Source organism: Ostrinia furnacalis, unplaced genomic scaffold (assembly GCF_004193835.3).
Source record: "Ostrinia furnacalis isolate ACB-3 unplaced genomic scaffold, ASM419383v2 OfSCF4122, whole genome shotgun sequence".
Classification (NCBI taxonomy): domain Eukaryota; kingdom Metazoa; phylum Arthropoda; class Insecta; order Lepidoptera; family Crambidae; genus Ostrinia; species Ostrinia furnacalis.
Window position 1 is genome coordinate 494,077 of NW_021134361.1, and position 18,778 is coordinate 512,854.

An 18,778-nucleotide genomic window follows, 5' to 3' on the forward strand; every position below is an offset into this window, starting at 1 on the left:
AAAAATCGTTTGATCAAAACTTACCTGTCCCTTAGCCTATAGCGTTTTCCATAGTCATTTGCGTTTCAAGAAAAAGAACGTTAAATATGTTCGCTCTTGTTAAAATAAAATTATGTAACGAATATTTTCAGTTTCATAACGGAATAATTCTGAAATACTCAGCATGGTACTTACTTTGACTTTTTACCGCAAAGTTGCTTTTATTTTTACAAATCTACTAAACTGGTTCGAGCTTAGAATTTTAGCTAGCCTAGCGGGTTAAAAGAAGTAAAAGATCACCTAACACCACTTTACGTAAATTCCAAAGCACAAACAAAACAAGGCTCACTACTCCTCCCTGTAAAACACCCGAGGACACACTGTCAAAGGTGTAACTAAAAACTAGTGAAGTCTAAAAAAAGACAGGGGTAAATGGAACTGCTTGGTCATTACCATTACCCGAACTGGTAGTTGGACTACTGTATAATTTTATAGTCAATCAAGCAAAGTTTTTTAGACATTGATATATTACCAAATGGTAAAGTTGGATGTCTTCCGGTTTGTTATTTTAGCTTATTACTTATATTAAAGGACAGGATAGGTAGGTGAATAAAAATCATCCGATATTTAAAACCAGTAAATGCCATATAAATAATAAATAAATAATAATAAATAAATCTTTGGACAATTTCACACAGCGCCAGCTAGCCCCAAAGTAAGCAACTTAATGCTTGTGTTATGGGTGCTAGCTTAAAACGGATATACTACTTATATATATTTTTATTTTTTTTTAAATACATACATATTATACATAGTCACACCCAGACCCGTCACAGAAATTAAAATTTATCATTTCAATTTCTGCCCGGCCGGGAATCGAACCCGGGACCTCTCGGCATAGTAGTCCGTTCTGAACCACTACACCAAACGGCCGACATATTTCTAAGATACTCAAATAATATTTCAGCTGAATATTGCAACTGCCTCCCAAAACTCATCAACTCACTCGCATTTACTTTTTGGCTGACTGCGCCAGAAAAAGGGTTATGTTTTTATCAGGCTTTTTTGTACAAACCTCTTTTTTTCTATGTCGTCTGGCATAATCCCAACTATTTTGAATTTCCCGCGTAAATCAAATGTTCGTGTGTAATCTGTGCTACAGCGTTTCGTTATACTTAATTTATAATGCAAAATTACTAATGAAGTTTTAATAAAAATAATAATTTAAATGTAATTTTTCTAAGAAAAAAACAAGAGTTAGTATCTGAAATAATTCAACGGTGAATTTACAAATTGTGATCAAATTAAATTCTACGGGTATGAAAAAATGTGCTATAGAAAAAATCAAGAAGTGATATTTATTTTTAAATAATATTATAGAAAATGTTGAATCGATAGAAGAAAATCCTATGTAAACGTTATGAAGGTCGTAAGAAAATTGTATAAATGTGTTAAAAACAAAGCGCATTAACATAATTTTTTTAAATAGTGATCACGCGGTATTTCATTGTGTGGAACGGAACGTCCAGCCATTCATTTTTTTCTGACTGACGGACGAGTTTCCTTTCCTCCTGTCATTTTCATTCTGTCAAACGCTCTTTGGCGAAGTGCTCGTTTTGTTTGCCCTTTTCGATCAATGATTTGTTGTTTTTATTATGAAATCAAAACATCGACTTTATCCTACGTGGACGAACTATAACTCATAGGTGTGGTCGTGTGTTCGGTTCTATTATTGCGCAATGCAACCGGTAAATGTCGTGTGAAATTGTACTTTCTTTGACTGTGCGAATTAGATCATTTGGCAAGGTCGTGGCACCTTGAATCGAAAATTTTAAAAATTCTGCGTGCACTGATGCGTAGGACAGTCGCATCTAGTGTTTTCGGTGTGTTATCAGTTGTTGTTTTGTGATAGTGTGTGCTGTGAAATGGGGTCGACGGGGCTGACTCTGGCAGACCTGCCAAACATATTTATTATGATTGGGGCGCTTGTTGCCCTGTTCGCGATGCTAGTCATACTCCTCAGGTAATTGCCGATTCCTATACTTTTTTTTACAAGCTTCATCTTATATCAGGATATTTTAAAATAATTCCAACTGATTTGAATAGAGGCAACAGAGTTTAAAAAATGCACAATTAATGTTTACCAGAAAAGATCAATTCATCTGGGAAGTTGTATTTATTTCCTGGTTTATCAGTGTCTATGTTTTCCATAATAGAACATAATTAAACATTGTAAAAGTAACAATTACTGCACTAAAATTTATCAGTAACCTATCTACTACATTTTCTCTAATTGAAATCTGATCTTAAAGTCAAAGTCAAAGTCAAAATTTCTTTATTTGTTTGGACTAATAAATAGTTCTTAATATTGGTATCCATTTCCATCTGCTCAAACTATGAATAAAATAGCTTTATTTTCCGCAATAGGTAGGTACATAGTTTTAGGCACAATAGTTTATCATCATCATCATTTCAGCCATAGGACGTCCACTGCTGAACATAGGCCTCCCCAATGCTTTCCATGTTGATCGATTGGTAGCGGCCTGCGTCCAGCGCTTCCCTGCTACCTTTACGATGTCGTCGGTCCACCTTGTAGGTGTAGAATAGTTAATAATCTCATTAAATTAGCTATCATTATTTGTGGCACCCTGTTAACCCTGCATAGGCAAAATCTACTCCGTCTGTCATCTACTTTAAGTATAGTTATCTATAGTTAAAGTTTCTTATTAGTAAATATCCGTTTAAATTTAGAAACCAGTTACTCTCTGACTAAATTAACTTCAAATTCATTACCAAGGTCTACAAGATAATTTAGACATACCTCGCATCTTTCACAACAAAAATATCGGTCAGGGTCGTCAAGGGCCTCGACATTCTAATCAATCTTTCAAATCTTTTATTATGATTTTGAAATTTTTTATCTTTGATAATAATTATTAATTATTTATTTGCTGTAAATAGGTCTTTACTGAATAGTTCTTGCTTGATACATGTTGTTACTTATGACCTTTTAGTCATAGACTATGACATTTTGGTCAATAGGTGTGTTTTATATAATATATATATTCAAGCCATTTATGGTATTAAAACTGTCTTATTAAATCATCATTATAAGCAAAAATGTTAATCCATATTGTATCTTTTTGATTTAAATGCATTTTTATTAACTTTTATGTAAATAATTTGCAGCTATCGCAAGTTGGTGTTAGTTAAAATATTTAAATTTTTATCCCATATTTAATTTTGTCCAAAATTCTGTCAAAATATTTTGCCTTTAAGCTTTGTTTTTTCTGTAAGCTTATAATATGTTACTCATCGAAAATAAATAAATTTTATCAGCATACAAGTATGACTTCACATCAGTGTAATCACTGAGTAAAGATTAATTATTATACATATTAATGATTGAGTAAATTATTATCAAATTACAAGACAATATTATGCTGTCAAATTATAATAATAAACTTGTAGTTAATTACTTATGCAATAATATAATCAATCTTCTATGTCATTAAATTTAATAAGGAAAAGGTTGTGACCACAGTGTTCTTAGTGAGGCATCATTTGCATGCAACTAGGTATTTTGTCAATTTGTAAACAGTATTGTTTTGTTTATGTTGGACAATAGTTTAACAAGCTAAACACTATGGTGTCTTAGTGGTAAAGGTCTGATTTAGAAACAACAATAATTTACCTCATTGTGTTGTTATTGCACTTGATATGTACTGACTGTATGTGCTATACAATGTTTTGTTTATTTGGCATAAACTTTATCATAGGTATTTAAATTGATTTAATACCTACTTATTGTTTATATCTGTGTTGTAATTTGTATTTCTTACTAACAATGAATATTTTAGAATTTTGGTGCAATCAATGACCAACAAAATTGCACATTTTGACTGATAAATCATAATTTTCATTTTTATATCACACTCTAGCTGCACTAGAGAGATATCATAGCTTGACTTACTTTGACTTGACTTATGGTCCTATATCCCCTAGATGGGGCAGAGGGCGTCCACAACAGTCCTCCATCTCGTTCGGTCTTGAGCTTCTCGCTTGATCTCGCTCCAGGTCTTGCCGATCTTCTTCGCCTCGTCCGCTACAGTGCGCCGCCAAGTTTGCCTGGGTCGACCACGTTTGATATCATAGCTGCAGTATACCTATTTATTGTAAAATCTATGTATTACCTTAATCTTGGTGAATCGTTGTTTGTCGTCGTTTCAGCCAAATGATGTCCGCTGCTGGACAAAGGCCTCCCCCGAAGTTTTCCATAATAAACGGTCCTGCGCTGCCCGCATCCAGGTTATTCCCGCGACCTTTACCAGATCGTCGGTCCACCTAGTAGGAGGCCTGCCCACACTACCACAATGCTACGTCTTCCAGCCCGTGGTCGCCACTCGAGAACTTTCCTGCCCCAACGGCAATCGTCTCTACGAACTATGTGCCCCGCCCAATGCCACTTGATTTTAACAATTCTGCGAGCTATGTCGTTCACTTTGGTTCTCCTGCGGATCTCCTCATTTCTGATTCAATCTCGCAGGGAAACTCCGAGCATACGCTCAATCGCCCTTTGGGTGACCTGAGCCTAGGTCAGTCTTTTTCAAAGTGGGCGGTAACGCCCCCTTGTGGGCGCTGCAGGCTTAAAGGGTAGGTAAGAGACCCAGAAAAAAAATCGAGGCGTTGTGTAGAGGCTTGGGAGGCGTCATCTACTAGGAAGACTCTTAGACACCGACTGAGCTCGACTATTGACTACAAAAATGGGGGGCGCTAAAAAATAATTTATTCTCAAAGTGGGCAGTAGACTAAATAAGTTTGAGAACCGCTGGTAGGTGAATGAATGCTCTTCCTTCCGCCCTGGTAGGGCAAAAAAAGAATGAGACATGTATAGGCTCCTTAAGAGCATTTGACGGTTTGCAAGTATGTACTAATTTAATTAGTCTAAACAAATAAAGAAAATTTTGATTTTGATTCTTCTTTCACAGGAACATGGAAGTGATAGGCATAGTAGGCGAGGGTCGCGAGGATGCGTGGCGCAGAGCGATGCAGCCGCCACGTCTGATGATGCAAAGGGTGCACATACCGTTCACGTTCAAGCTCCAAGAGAATGAGCCTATAGGATATGATGGTGAGTATCCATTTAAAATATCTGTTGTAGTACAGGATTAATATTTGGGGAAGTATGCATTGACTACTCACTCTTCCCGTGGACATGTTTAATGGCAACTAAGGCTAAGAACTCATGGCGCGATTATCACCCGCGCCCGGCCCGCAACTTCTGTAGAATGTAGATACTTATGTAAAAACTAATGCACAACTCACGACGCGGTTTTGGCCCGCAGCGGGCGCGGTTGTATGCGGGTCCCGCTAGGCGGTTTTCGCCCGCGCGAAAATCGCCCGACCGGCGGGCGACCATTTTATACCAGTGACTAAGGGCTATATTTCACCGGGACAGCATGGCGGCGCAACCAGTCGCCGGCTACCAACAAAATGTATACAGATCTATAGAAAGTTACTCACCTGGTGTCCGTTTGGTTGCGCAAAGCTGCATACATTTTGTTGGTAGCGGCGACTGGTTGCGCCGCCATGGTGTCCCGGTGAAATATAGCCCTTAGCGTGCGATTTAAACCCCGTATGGCAGTCACGGAAACTGACCCGAAGGGTCAAGATCAAAATTTTCGGGTCCAACGTTAAATCCGTGCTGCTCTATGGGTGTGAAACGTGGAAGGTCACCAAGGTCATCTCGCACCAGCTGCAGGTCTTCGTCAACCGCTGCCTTCGCCGAATTCTCGGCATTTACTGGCCTGAGAAAATCTCCAACGTCGAGCTATTGCAGCAGACCAGCAGATCAAGCGCCGCAAGTGGAACTGGATTGGCCACACTATCCGAAGGGATCCCGATCACATCCCCAAGCAGGCTCTGGATTGGAACCCCCAAGGAAAACGCAAACGTGGTCGCCCCAAGCAAACTTGGCGGCGCAATGTGGCAGACGAGGCGAAGAAGATCGGCAAGACTTGGAGCGAGATCAAACACATAGCTCAAGACCGAACGCGATGGAGGACTGTTGTGGACGCCCTCTGCCCCATCTAGGGGACATAGGACCATAAGTCAAGTGCGATTTAAAATCGTGCCGTGAGTTCTTAGAATAACCGCGCAAATAACCGCTCCCGTGAGTTTTCAAATAAAACCTCAATTCCACAACCGCCGCGGGCGCGGGTGAAAATCGCGCCGTGAGTTCTTAGCCTAAGGGACAAATATTCGCACTTCAGTCTGTCCCCATCCTGTCTGCCCTTGTAAGAAGTGTAGTCCAAATCCTGTCTCTGCCTCTGAGAGTTGTGCTTCTGCAGATGAGACTATATGACGATGATGAAGATGATGCATTGACCACACTAAAGAAGTTTACTGGACATTCTTGAACTGTTAGTTTATCAGAACACCTTGTTAAAAAAAATAACAGATGTACCTACATTAATCTAAAAATTAATCATATTTTCCTGTCTTTATAACTAGCTGGTTATAAAATTATAAAAATAATGAAAGACAAGAATGAAGAATATTATTATAAAGGATGATGTCAGCTTCCTAGAGATATGAGATTGTATCTTTGATATTATTAAACTATTGTCTGGCTGGTATAATTTATTGTTATACTAGCTGACCCGGCGAACTTTGGTCCGCCTTAATGGCAATAAATAAGCAGACTTTTTTTAATTACGAACGGGATAAAAAGTATCCTATGTCCTTCTCCTGGCTCTAAACTACCTCCCAGACAATTTTCAGCTAAATCGGTTCAGCCGTTCTTGAGTTATAAGCGAAGTAACTAACACGACTTTCTTTTATATATATAGATTAAAACATGATTTAATAACATGCAACAAGGCAGTCTGATGTCCTGGTTGTCCTTGATTTATTATCCTACTAGGAGTGTCCACTTTTGCTGTTATAGTAAAAACGAAAGTTATTTATTATAATATTTATTGAGATTTAGTGCTGTTTCTGTCTAGATAGATGTATCTTTTGATAGAATAAACATGTATGTTTATATCCGTTGTCTAGTACCCATAGTACAAGCTTTGCTTAGTTTAGGACTAGAAGCGCAGTGTAAAATGTCCAAGGATATTTATTATTATTATTATTAAACATCGTAATTTAGAGAATTATTGTGTTCGTAACGTTCGAGTTATTGCTTGTTAACACAAGCGGAATTTATGAATCTCAAAACGTTCTTTTAACATTAATGTCAATGGGACTAAACTCTTTTCAGAAACATGTTTTCAAAGCTAACTTCTGTCCGTAGCTTTACCCGAGTAAAGGACAATGACCAAAAATGTATGGAGTGTGGTCCAAATGTCCACCACTAACGAGACTTATGTAGTAAAATAGTCTACTAAATACTGATTCATTATAACCAAACCGGAATCAAAAATATGCTGTCAGTAAAAAGTTATGACTGAATGAAAAATCATGTTTTTTACCTTTTCATCTGAAAAATGTTCGTGATATCATTCTACCCATCGCACATTTTGGATTAATCTATGCATGTTATGTCATGTCGCTTAGTGTGCCGTGTTAGATTCTCACTAAAAGAAAAAAAATAAACTCAGAAGAAAGACAACAATATTGGAATTATGATAGGGTGGTCGCTGCTCCGTCCCTATTGGTTGTAGGGTGATGTTATATAACCTAAAACCATCCTTGATAAATGGGCTATCCATAACAAAATATTTTTTCAAATCGGACCAGTAGTTCCTGAGATTAGCGCGTAAACTACTACAATTATTCCTACAGTCATAACTTTTTACTGACAGCTTCTTTTTTTTCGTCCCATACTGAAAGTTAATCTCTATTTAATGGACTATAAGCCAATATAGGTCTCATTAGTGGTGGACATTTGGACCACTTTTGGTCATTGTCCTTTTGTTAATTCATAGAGTCTATCGCCCGTCCCGCCATCAAACACGGGGTTCCAAAATCTTCACTATTCTGAAACACTTACCCAGGGTTGCACCATCTTACTTTACCTATAGCAAACGTCAAACTCCATACAAAAAGCACTGGTTATCGTTATAATTACGGTTAAAGTTAGGTGGTGCAACACAGCCCTATTCTAGTATATTTCATAAAATATCTAATAACAAATAAATACTTATTATCTACTTTAGTAACGCTTGCCTTTGATGTGCTATCGCTATGTGCGGAAACGTAAAATAGATAATCAAAACTATGTATTTCCTACCTACTTTGTAAAACTTTCCCTTTCCTAACCATATGTAATGTTATGTAATAAATGTTTACATACTCGTAAATAACGGAATACAGAAGGAAGCGAGGATGTTGTTTATCCGAACAACAGTTAGGTAGGTCATTTACTTTTAGTATTATCATTACAAACAGCGTTATTGCTCATATACCGTTTTACCTACCGTAGGACTTGGCTCCGGTTTACTTTTGGATTATTATAACGGTTAAATACACTTGACTACTTGAATTGACTGTTTATATTTATATTTAACACACTTACATCGTAATCATTCCTAAATTGCGTCCTAATTTGCTTTGAAAAGAGTTTGGAATAACTTCTTTCATCTTTGTATTTGCTTCTCGTGTTACTGTATGTACCTTATGACTGTGCATGTCCTAAAAACGATAAACTTTTACTTCAATTGTAACTCTTTATTGCCCCTTCAAGTAAAAGTGCTGTATCTATGCCAATTGCCCAATTAATGGAGTACCCAACACCTCTACTTTGTAGTAACGATCGTTAGTAACATTTTATCACTATAAAAATAACAAAATACATAACCACAACAAAAAACGCAGCACTTCATATCACCTCATAAATAGAAAGTGTATTGATGGTCAAAATTGTAGAAGCAAACTTTACCTAAAGGTAAAACTACATACTATTAGGTTCGCTTCATAATAATCCTCACCTTAAAGGAAATATTTAAGGTAATAAATAATATTTAACCTTCTTAACTTCCGAAACACAACACAACAATGCTGTTAAAATTGTTAATTTAAATGAAAATTTTACAAAAGGAATAATTAATTATACCTATTTAATTCTACTAAGGTATTTTTTTCTAATGTCACCCTACAATCGCTAGACGCTAGACTAGATAGACTATCGATTTGGTAGTTTACCTACTTACTTAACCTTGATAATTGCCGGTGAGGAAGCGTAATATTTACCTAATATTACGCTTCCTCACCGGCAAGGCATTCGGTATATCAACAGGATTTGAGTCAGTTATTAATAAACGAACGTCACTTCACTAGAAGAGCAATATTAATAATTGGCTCTAAATAGCACGGCTGCTGAAAGTACGTGCCTATTCCGGTTATTGACCTTTAAAACGCGCGAGTGACACATCGACTGGTCCGACAACATGCCTGAGCCCCGATTACGGTAACTTTTAACGTCAACAATCCAGACACGCTTCTCGATTCTGCGATACGATTGGTCAAAACAACTGATGTACGCTGTTGAACGACCAATCGTATCGCAGAATCGAGAAGCGTGTCTGGATTGTTGACGTTAAAAGTTACCGTAATCGGGGCTCTGATCCTAAACTCGTCCATTTACTACCGTTTAAGCTCTGGAAATCCTTCGAAAGATACTCAGAATAACTATCTGAGTTTAAACGCTTTGTTTTTCTTAAGGTGACAGTAATGTTCTGGTCTGATGTGTTTTGAATCTGTTTTGTCCAAGTTTTGATCCATAAACGAGTTGACTTACTTTACCCAAAACCCTGTATCTGGCAGGTTAACTTCTCCCACATTCTGAATGAAAAAGGTTTTCCTGAAATGATGATTGACACTGCTATTTTACAAATGTATGTTCTTCTTTAGAAGTTATTATAAAGCTCACTGCTACTACACTCCTGCATGATCTACCTAATCTTTACTGTCTCTACCTATATAGGATTCCATTCAAAAAACTAATCCAGCAATCACCAAATCCCTAAAAACAGATATTGGTTTTGCTATTCATAAAGACATTGACATGAAGAGTGCCTCTCTATTCTTCTTCACCATAGGTTATCTATCAGGGACCACGGCTCAAGTCTTTGGCTAAGTAATAACTTTAGGTTAAAACACCTACCTTTAAATTACTGCAGTTATTTCTTTGTGGTAACTAACTCTACCAGTCTATCCTAAATGAAACAATGATGACTTAATTAAACCTTATTATCTCAAAGGAACTACTACTTCTGGAAAACTGATCTATTGGATGTAAATGAAGATATTTCAAAAACCCTTTGCATCGATAACAGACAGACAAACGAACGAATTTGTATAGTAGACTTTGCTCTACATGTAGTTGATTGATGTCAAATGGTTAATTTGCGAAAAGACAACTAATTAATGTCAATCAATGGGCTTAGCTATTAAGTGATTAGTGTTTAATATAAAAACTGCTGATTGTCTGCGGTCTGTAACAGGTTTCAAGTTGAATGACTTTGAAACCTTCATTAATGAGCTCATAATAGCATTGCCAAGCCACAATTGTCACCTGAGCCAACTGCTCATATTCCTCTCCATAGGAAACTAAAACTTATTCCAATATGTTAAAATGCAAAATCCGTTGGCCTTCTAATTTTGCGAAAATAACAATTCGACAGGTCTACTCTCTTGTTCGTGTAATAAATAAGCGTAACTATCATAAAATATTCTGACGGTAATGTTCGTTTTTCCCAAACTATAAGAATTTGCATTGTTTTTATCACAAACAAGAAATAGTCGTTTGAATCTTCGATTGACGTAAAAAAACCCATTTATTGTGATTGTAGAAAAAAGGCAGATTTGATAATATCAGAAAAAGGCTATCTTGCACTATCGAAAAATTCTATAAACACATTGTCACTTTTCGATATCATTGTGAATGGCGAAACTGAATGAGGGGTCTTTAGTTGAAGAAACATTTACAAAATACTATTCAACAATACGATAAAACCTACTTCTTCGAACTAATTACATAAAATGCTATCGTAATACAAATTCTTGGATTGTTGTTGGCAACACGTTATCATTACCTCAAAACGCACCTTATCTGCGCCTGCGCCACTTGATCAAACATAAGTGCGCACGCACCGAAACGTGGGTCGTAGTAGGCGGTCCGATTATACAGAAGCTAGATTGTCGGTCTGTTTATGTTAACTTCCGATATGGCGCAGTTAGATGGATTTTGTTCAGCTGTTTGAACTCTGGTTTAAATTGACATTTACTATGGAAATTATACAGAGTGGAATTTTGTAATGCCACCTGGAGGGAAAGTACTCTTAATACTGTAGATAGAAAATTATACTCAAAGAAAACATTCCTTTATTTTTGAAAAGAAAGAGAAATGCATTCAAAGATTTTCGAATTTTTTTCGAAAATTCACTACCATACCATACAATTTTCTGTAAATAATTAAGATAATTTAAGATTTCATGGTTTTCCTTTCATTTGATTTAATAAGTTTGTTAGAGAGATTTCATCCTTATACTTAACCCTAACGATCGATGCAATAAAAATACAGGGTGTAATTTTTAACAGATTTTAGTTGGTTCGATTCCCGGGTGTAGCAAGCAATTTTTTGGAAATCTTTGAATGCAGTTCTATTTCTTTTTAAAAATAAAGGAATGTTTTATTTGAGAAAAATTTTCTATCTACAATATTAAGAGTACTTTCCCTCCAGGTGGCATTACAAAATTCCACCCTGTATTTTAAACCAGTGCGGTTTTAATTTTTTTGTAATAAGGCCTTATTTGCTCGTCCAGATGGACGTCATCTAAGGCTAGTATTTCTACCCATCCACACACTATTGCAATTACATGCTTTTTCTAAACTTGCACGTACCTAGTTTCTATACATTTTGCTTATTTCTTGCGCTCGAGACTACAAATACAAATACATATAAATAAATAAACAAAACAACGCTAAGGCTGAGTTGCACCAACTTAATTTTAAACATAACAATAACAATAACCGGTGATTTTTGTATGGACTTTGACAGATTTTTGACGTTTGTCAAAGTTAAAATAAGATGGTGCAACTCAGCCTAAGTATGCAGCGTTGCAAGCAATGTAAAGTACATACTTATGTTCTTTCACGAGACTGCGAATTACACCCAAAAAACAAAGAAAGAAATAATGACACGTGACGCAGTGTTTTATGTTCTTTTAACCACTACACGTAAAAATAAATAATGCATTCTCTCATCTGTAACATGTTATAAGTAGTTTATTTGCATTAGATTAGCATTCGTTTACAAAAAAAAATACTCTTTACATACAACTGAACACAATAACAACTCCCGCTTCCCTGTTTTCAATATTCGCTTACGTCAAAGCGTTTGCTAATGCATAACATTACGTTTGCGAAACGTATTTAATTCATTGCCGTGTAACAACAATATTAATACTAACACGTTTGTGTTGCTATTGTTTGAGAAGCACCGATGTATACTTATTTAGATTCAGTCACGAGTTCAGACAGTGCCTTTTATTGTTTACTAGCGCCCGCGCCGGCTTTGCACGGGTGCTAAGTATTCAATAAACCTTCCTCTTGAGTCACTCTATTTAAAAAAACTCATCAAAATCCGTTGCGTAGTTCTAAAGATTTAAGCATACATAGGGACAGACAACGGAACGCGACTTTGTTTTGTACTATGTAGTGAAGACTAACTAGCCTTTGCTCGCGGATCTACGCGAATGAGGGTTTTCGCGATTGAAAAATCCGCCAGATGGCAATACGTAGACGAGAGGTCCAAACGCTGCATGATTGGTTATTTTTGACATGACATTGACAGATATGTCAAAATCCACCAATCACGCAGCAGTCAGACCCCACATCCACGTCCCGCCATCTAGCGAATCTTTCATTCGCGAAAACCCTCATTGCGTCGTTTCGAAATGAGAATCTACAGTGTAGGTAGATATACCCAGACAGGAAAACCTCTTACCCTCAAAGTAACGTATGGTTAAAGTCACCGTAAGATTGTAAACTCCGTTAGGTTTTTTTTTTTTTTTTTTTTTTTTTTTATCCACAACGATAAAGCTCTTGGCCTGTATCTCACCTAACCTAACGTAGTCAGATTACATTACATACGGAAGAACTGGATGCGGGTAGCGCAGGACCAGTCATTGTGGAAATCCTTCGGGAAGGCCTTTGTCCAGCAGTGAGTATCATCAACACCTATGACCTCATAAAGGTAGCCAGAAGGCGCTGGATGCAGACCGCTACCAACCGGTCATTATAGGGAGGCCTATGTTCAGCAGTGGACTCTGGACCTCCTATGGCTGATATGATGATGATGATGATGATGAGAATCATTTGGCTGAATGAACGAACATACGGAAGAAGGCTACAATTTTACGGTGACAGATATATCGAATCATTCTTCGAATTTCTTTGGTGTAACCATTTTCAGTCGAAACCGTCAATGATTGTGCTCTTTGTATTCTACAAAAGCCAGTTTATTATGTGTAAGTCTTGACACTGGTATCATTTATCAGTGTAAATCCGTAGACATAATAATAGACATAGTAAACAAACAGCTATACCCTTAAACAGTGAGTCACCGTTCTTGGTCCATTGATTCGCCGGTCACGGCCATTGTCAGTGTCACGGCGATGGCTTTTCTAAACCTACGCACGCACGTAGTACTATTGGAGCTGTCTACCCAACCCTTATTTTCACCATTAGTTAGTTCCAGGTTCCAGAAGGCTTATCTACTATGAAATATGGATTCAGGCCTAGCTATATCTGTCGGTATTGTGTCTCTCTCTAGATACTTGATAAAATAGCTTTAGGATAAATTAATGTCGTAGGTACTGTTCGAGTTGTCTAGCCAACCCAAATTTTCACCATTCGTTCCAGAAGGCTTACCTACTATGAATTAATATGGTATCTGGTCTGGCTCTATTTTACGGTAGTGTGTTTCTTAACTTGAGAAAATAGCTTTAGGATAAATGAACGTAGTACCATTCGGACTATTTTTACCTAACTCCTATTTTTTCACCATTAGTTCTAGGCTTGCTATGGTTTCTGGCCTTGATTTGTCTGTCAGTATAGCGAGCGATTCGCATTATTCTAAGGCTTATACAGAGAACATTGTCCGATAAACGAGGGATCGCTAGTTTAGATGAAATCCCACAAGAAATTCTTGGACGCTTCTTTGAAATAGTTTTGTATTTATTTATTACACGCATACATTTCAGAGAGCAGTCTTTTCTAAACATTGTAGAGCCTCAGCTATTTAACCAAAGAAATTACGCATAATTTCAAGATCGACCTTGAACTGATTGCAGCGAACTTTTAATTTAAAAGTAGTATTCTGTTACGAAATACAAATAATTGACACATGCAATTACTTATAAACTTATTAAAACATATTTACTATTTGCTTACATAGGTATTCGGATGTCAACACGAGAGTTGTGTCAACTTAATGCATGTGTAATAGCGAATTATTTCGAAACGGCCGCATCTACGTGCGCGCAACGTGAATGAACGTCGTTATCTCTATTAGAACATCGTTAAGGAATACATAATAATGATAAGCACAAAATGACAAACATATTGACGTTTTTTTGTTAGCCTACAAAATGGACACGTTAAATAATACTAGGTAGAAATGTTGACTATTTTATGTTCAAAAGCAAAACATAAAGTACTTTTTGTGTGGAGCTCATTATATTAAATTTAATCTTAAGATGCTTCCACTTTTAGTGACAGCTTTGTATCAGTTAGAGAAGAGCCAAAGAGAACGGGCATACTGTGCTCAACCTTTACTTAAGAACTGCTAAACATCACTTATTACGTGTAATTTAAGTTTTTGATTGAAAAAGAGGCTGTAAAAGGTGATCGAGTTTCTTCAGCCACTCAGCCCATATGTTGTCCCAAAGTGGTGGTAGGGCAAGCTGTATTTGGGACGTGAGTATAAGTGTTTCCAGGGGGAAAGGGCATATTATGTACTGAAAAAACTATTTCATTTCATCCAATTGATGTAGGTTTTGCTACATTACAGGCTAATTCTCCCGATGAATGAGCACCTTAATAGGCACAACATCGTCGTATCCTATAACCAAGTATGTTGTTAGTACATCGTCTTTGGTTGCTACCCGATCGATATCAAAAAAGTTACTCCATAATTTCAGTTTCGTCCTTCACCTTCCTACTTATACATGGATATTACCGCTATGTTAATATTGAAACAAACCAAGGACAGCTTGGAAAACACTTTCTTACCTAAGTCTGTCGCCATAACAACAATGTTAACAGCATTGTTTTGTTCCGACAGTTAGAGGTAAGATAGCCAGTTCCTCCGTAGTTAAGGATTCCGGGTGAAGCTCGCTTCCACCTTCGGCCTGATCATCACTTACCATCAGGTGAGATACAGGCCAAGAGCTTCCTCATTGTGGATAAAAAAAACTAGGGCCCTTTTAACAACAAATAATTCACAGACATACGAGACACATGTTTGATGGTTATCGTCTCAGGGTTTTAGAAAAAGTATAATCTGTTTCAATAAAAAAAACGATGTGTGATGAATGAATGACGTGTGAACACAAAAAAAAATTTTCTATACAGAGAGGACAATCACCTCTCAAGAAAAAACTTAGAAACCGCATTAAATCTGTTGTCATTACTGTACAAGTTTTTAGCAACCACAGTCATTATACTTTTAATGGTGTTAAGTGTAAACCTTACAAAGTATGTTACCATCTAATGTGATGTTACTAAGCAATTTTACGACTACTTTACAACCATTGCAGGTCATTATTTCTAATTGATGCAACGGATCGTAACCTCGGGTATTTCAATAGACCTCCTGATAAATTGTAGATTTTTGGCTTATTTATTTATTCATAGGTACAGTTACAGTACATAGAATACCTTATTTACTTACCTACCTTCTAATGCTGGTTGCAGGCGCATTGTTCTCATTGTTACTGCAGTTTTCCATAGTTGTGTGCAGACTTCACTATGCAAAGACTGTGGGAAACTGCCGCCCGTATTCACAAACGATGCTTGCTTAAGTGACGTAACAAATCGAACGCACAGCGTCGAATAGAGCTCTGTGATTGGTTCGTGTGTCACCCTGTGCGTCCACGCGCACTGTGAGACCTCATAGTAACGTTTTTTAATACGTGCGTGCGTCAGTTATGCAAGCTAAGCTGAAGCCACTTAGCTCTTGGTCTGCAACTGGCTTAAAGCTGACCTAAGCTACGTATAATAGAGAGAGACAATAGCCCAAAGGTGTTAATATCCGAATCGAGATCCGAGGGTCTATAAGGCGTTCTTTCAAAAGTAATCTTATAAATCCTTTGAAAAGAGGCTGACAAATGTGAATAAATTCTTGCGCTGCTTCTTTTCAGTACTAGCCTTTATTGTCCCGAAGCAGTGGTAGGGTAAAATTAATATTGGCACGTTAAAAAGCGGTTTGCAAAAAGAAAAATAAGTTTAAATTTTTGTTTATTGTTACAGGCGTCAGCTGCTGTGTGTCGTCAACAGTGCGGTACTGGCACGCCAGTTGGTGGGGGGCGCCAGTCAGAGAGCTGCACAGTACCTTGTGGGGCACGCTCGCAGAGATCTTCTCTTCGAAGCACTTGGACTTCACACTGTAAGTGATCCACTGTCTCTACCATGTGACGTCAACAGTTCGCCAGTTTGTGGGGGGCGCCAGTCAGAGAGCTGCACAGTACCTTGTGGGGCACGCTCGCAGAGATCTTCTCTTCGGGGCACCTGGACTTCACGCTGTAAGTGATCCACTGACTCTACCTTGTGACGTCAACAGTTCGCCAGTTGGTGGGGGGCGCCAGTCAGAGAGCTGCACAGTACCTTGTGGGGCACGCTCGCAGAGATCTTCTCTTCGGGGCACCTGGACTTCACGCTGTAAGTGACCCACCAAGCATACTTTTGTAAATTACATAGAGGTGTGATACTGGCATGCTAGCTGGTAGTGTCAAATTCCAGTCAAATTCTTATCTGATCAAATGACCAAAACTTCTCAGACCGTCAGTCTCTTAGTTACCCAAAATTCGTTAGTTCGTTTCAGCCGAAAGACGTCCACTGCTGGACAGAGGCTTCCCCTAAGGTTTTCCACAAAGACCGGTCCTGCGCCGCCCGTATCCAGGCACCTCCTACGACCTTCACCAGATCGTCGATCCGTCTAGTAGAAGGCCTGCCCACTCTACGTCGTCATTTGAGAACTTTTCTGCCCCAGCAGCCATCAGAAATCAACAAAATAAATTCCAGCTCTTATGTGTGTATCTACCTCTTAGAAATTTATAATTTTCTCTTTTGAAAAAAACATGGGCAGTAGGCTACCTTGATATTTGAAATAGCATGTAATTTATTTGTCTTAGAGTTAGTTCCCATTAGGCCTTCTATGTAATGTCACATGCCGGTGCGAATTATTAAATGGTATTTTGCCTTGCCTTTAAATATTATTATGCCTATGCCTAAATGTATGGTCTATACAATAAAAAATGGTTTTTCGCGCGATTATAGACATGTATCATACAGACATTAATTATTCTGATACACGTTAATTTTCCTCAAAGTTTAGGTACGAAGAAAACCAGAATTTTTACCCGTTTTGTTTTTCCGTTTAGACTTTTTTAGTGTACATTAATCATGAAACAATGTGGTTATGGTTTTACTAATCCACGTTAGGGAAAGCCCAATGGAAACACGTGGCGTGGTGAAGAATCACCGTAAGGGCAGTTCTTCTTTAGTGCTAATTAGATGTATCACGATCATCATCATCAACAGCCCTTTACAGTTCACTGCTGGACTATGAGCCTGCTCCCCATGCTTGGCAGGCGGGTTGGAGAACGCTGTTTAAAAGATAGATTTTTTCAGAGAGCACTGCTGGCCCAGTCTCTGTTTGATGTGTAATCAGTATCACGACCAACACAGTGCAATATTCGTATTCCAGTGGCCCAAAGTCATCTGGTAGTGGGCGTTGGGGCACGAAACGCAGTGTGAAAAACAAAGGTGACTAATAAATAATTAATCTTTTGTAAACAAATTACTAATATCCCTGTTAACCCCTCCAAGTAAGCTAATCCCAATCCCAACTAATATTATAAATGCGAAAGTAACTCTGTCTGTCTGTCTGTCTGTCTGTCTGTCTGTCTGTCTGTCTGTCTGTTACGCTTTCCCGCTTAAACCTCGCAACCGATTTTGATGAAATTTGGCATAGAGATAGTTTGAGTACCGGGAAAGAACATAGGATAGTTTTTATCCCGGTTTTTGAAACAGGGACGCGCGCGATAAAGTTTTTCTGTGACAGACAAAATTCCACGCGGGCGAAGCCGCGGGCGGAAAGCTAGTATGTATAATAAATGTTTATGTCACCTTCGCCGCCACAACGTAATTAATATTATGTTGTAAAAAAATTACTATAATATCTCTGATAACCCCTCCATCCAAGTTAGCTAAATACATTATGCTTATCGTCGTTCATATTGCAATTTGTTCAATGTCAAAAAATTTAAAAAAAAATATAAATTAAGGAGACTTTTATATTTATACTAGCGGCCGCCCGCGACTTCGTACGCGTGGACCTCGTTTTACTCCATTAGGGGTGGAGTTTCGTAAAATCAGCTCTTAGCATTTATAGCGCATACATTTTAAATTTCAACTCTCTTACTTTTTAAACACATAGGACTTTCATAATATAAACTTCCAACCCTCCTTTTATCTCCTTAGCCCCCGTGGTTGATTTCTAATGATACATTTTCAGTATATGTACCACCACCACCATTTCAGCCATAGGACGTCCACTGCTGAACAT

At 37.7% G+C, this 18,778-nt stretch overlaps 1 protein-coding gene across 1 annotated transcript in view; it reads left to right on the plus strand.

Annotated features, from left to right (window-relative positions):
• The first annotated feature begins 1,578 nt into the window (after positions 1–1,578).
• The window catches only part of LOC114358849 (cell growth regulator with RING finger domain protein 1), a 39,764-nt gene continuing 22,564 nt past the window's right edge, over positions 1,579–18,778 (plus strand). Inside the window, exons 1-3 of the mRNA XM_028312925.1 lie at positions 1,579–2,002; positions 4,968–5,110; positions 16,462–16,597. Of these exons, the coding sequence (XP_028168726.1) occupies positions 1,905–2,002; positions 4,968–5,110; positions 16,462–16,597 (377 nt within the window). The 5' untranslated portion in view covers positions 1,579–1,904. The remainder of the gene's footprint in view (positions 2,003–4,967; positions 5,111–16,461; positions 16,598–18,778) is intronic.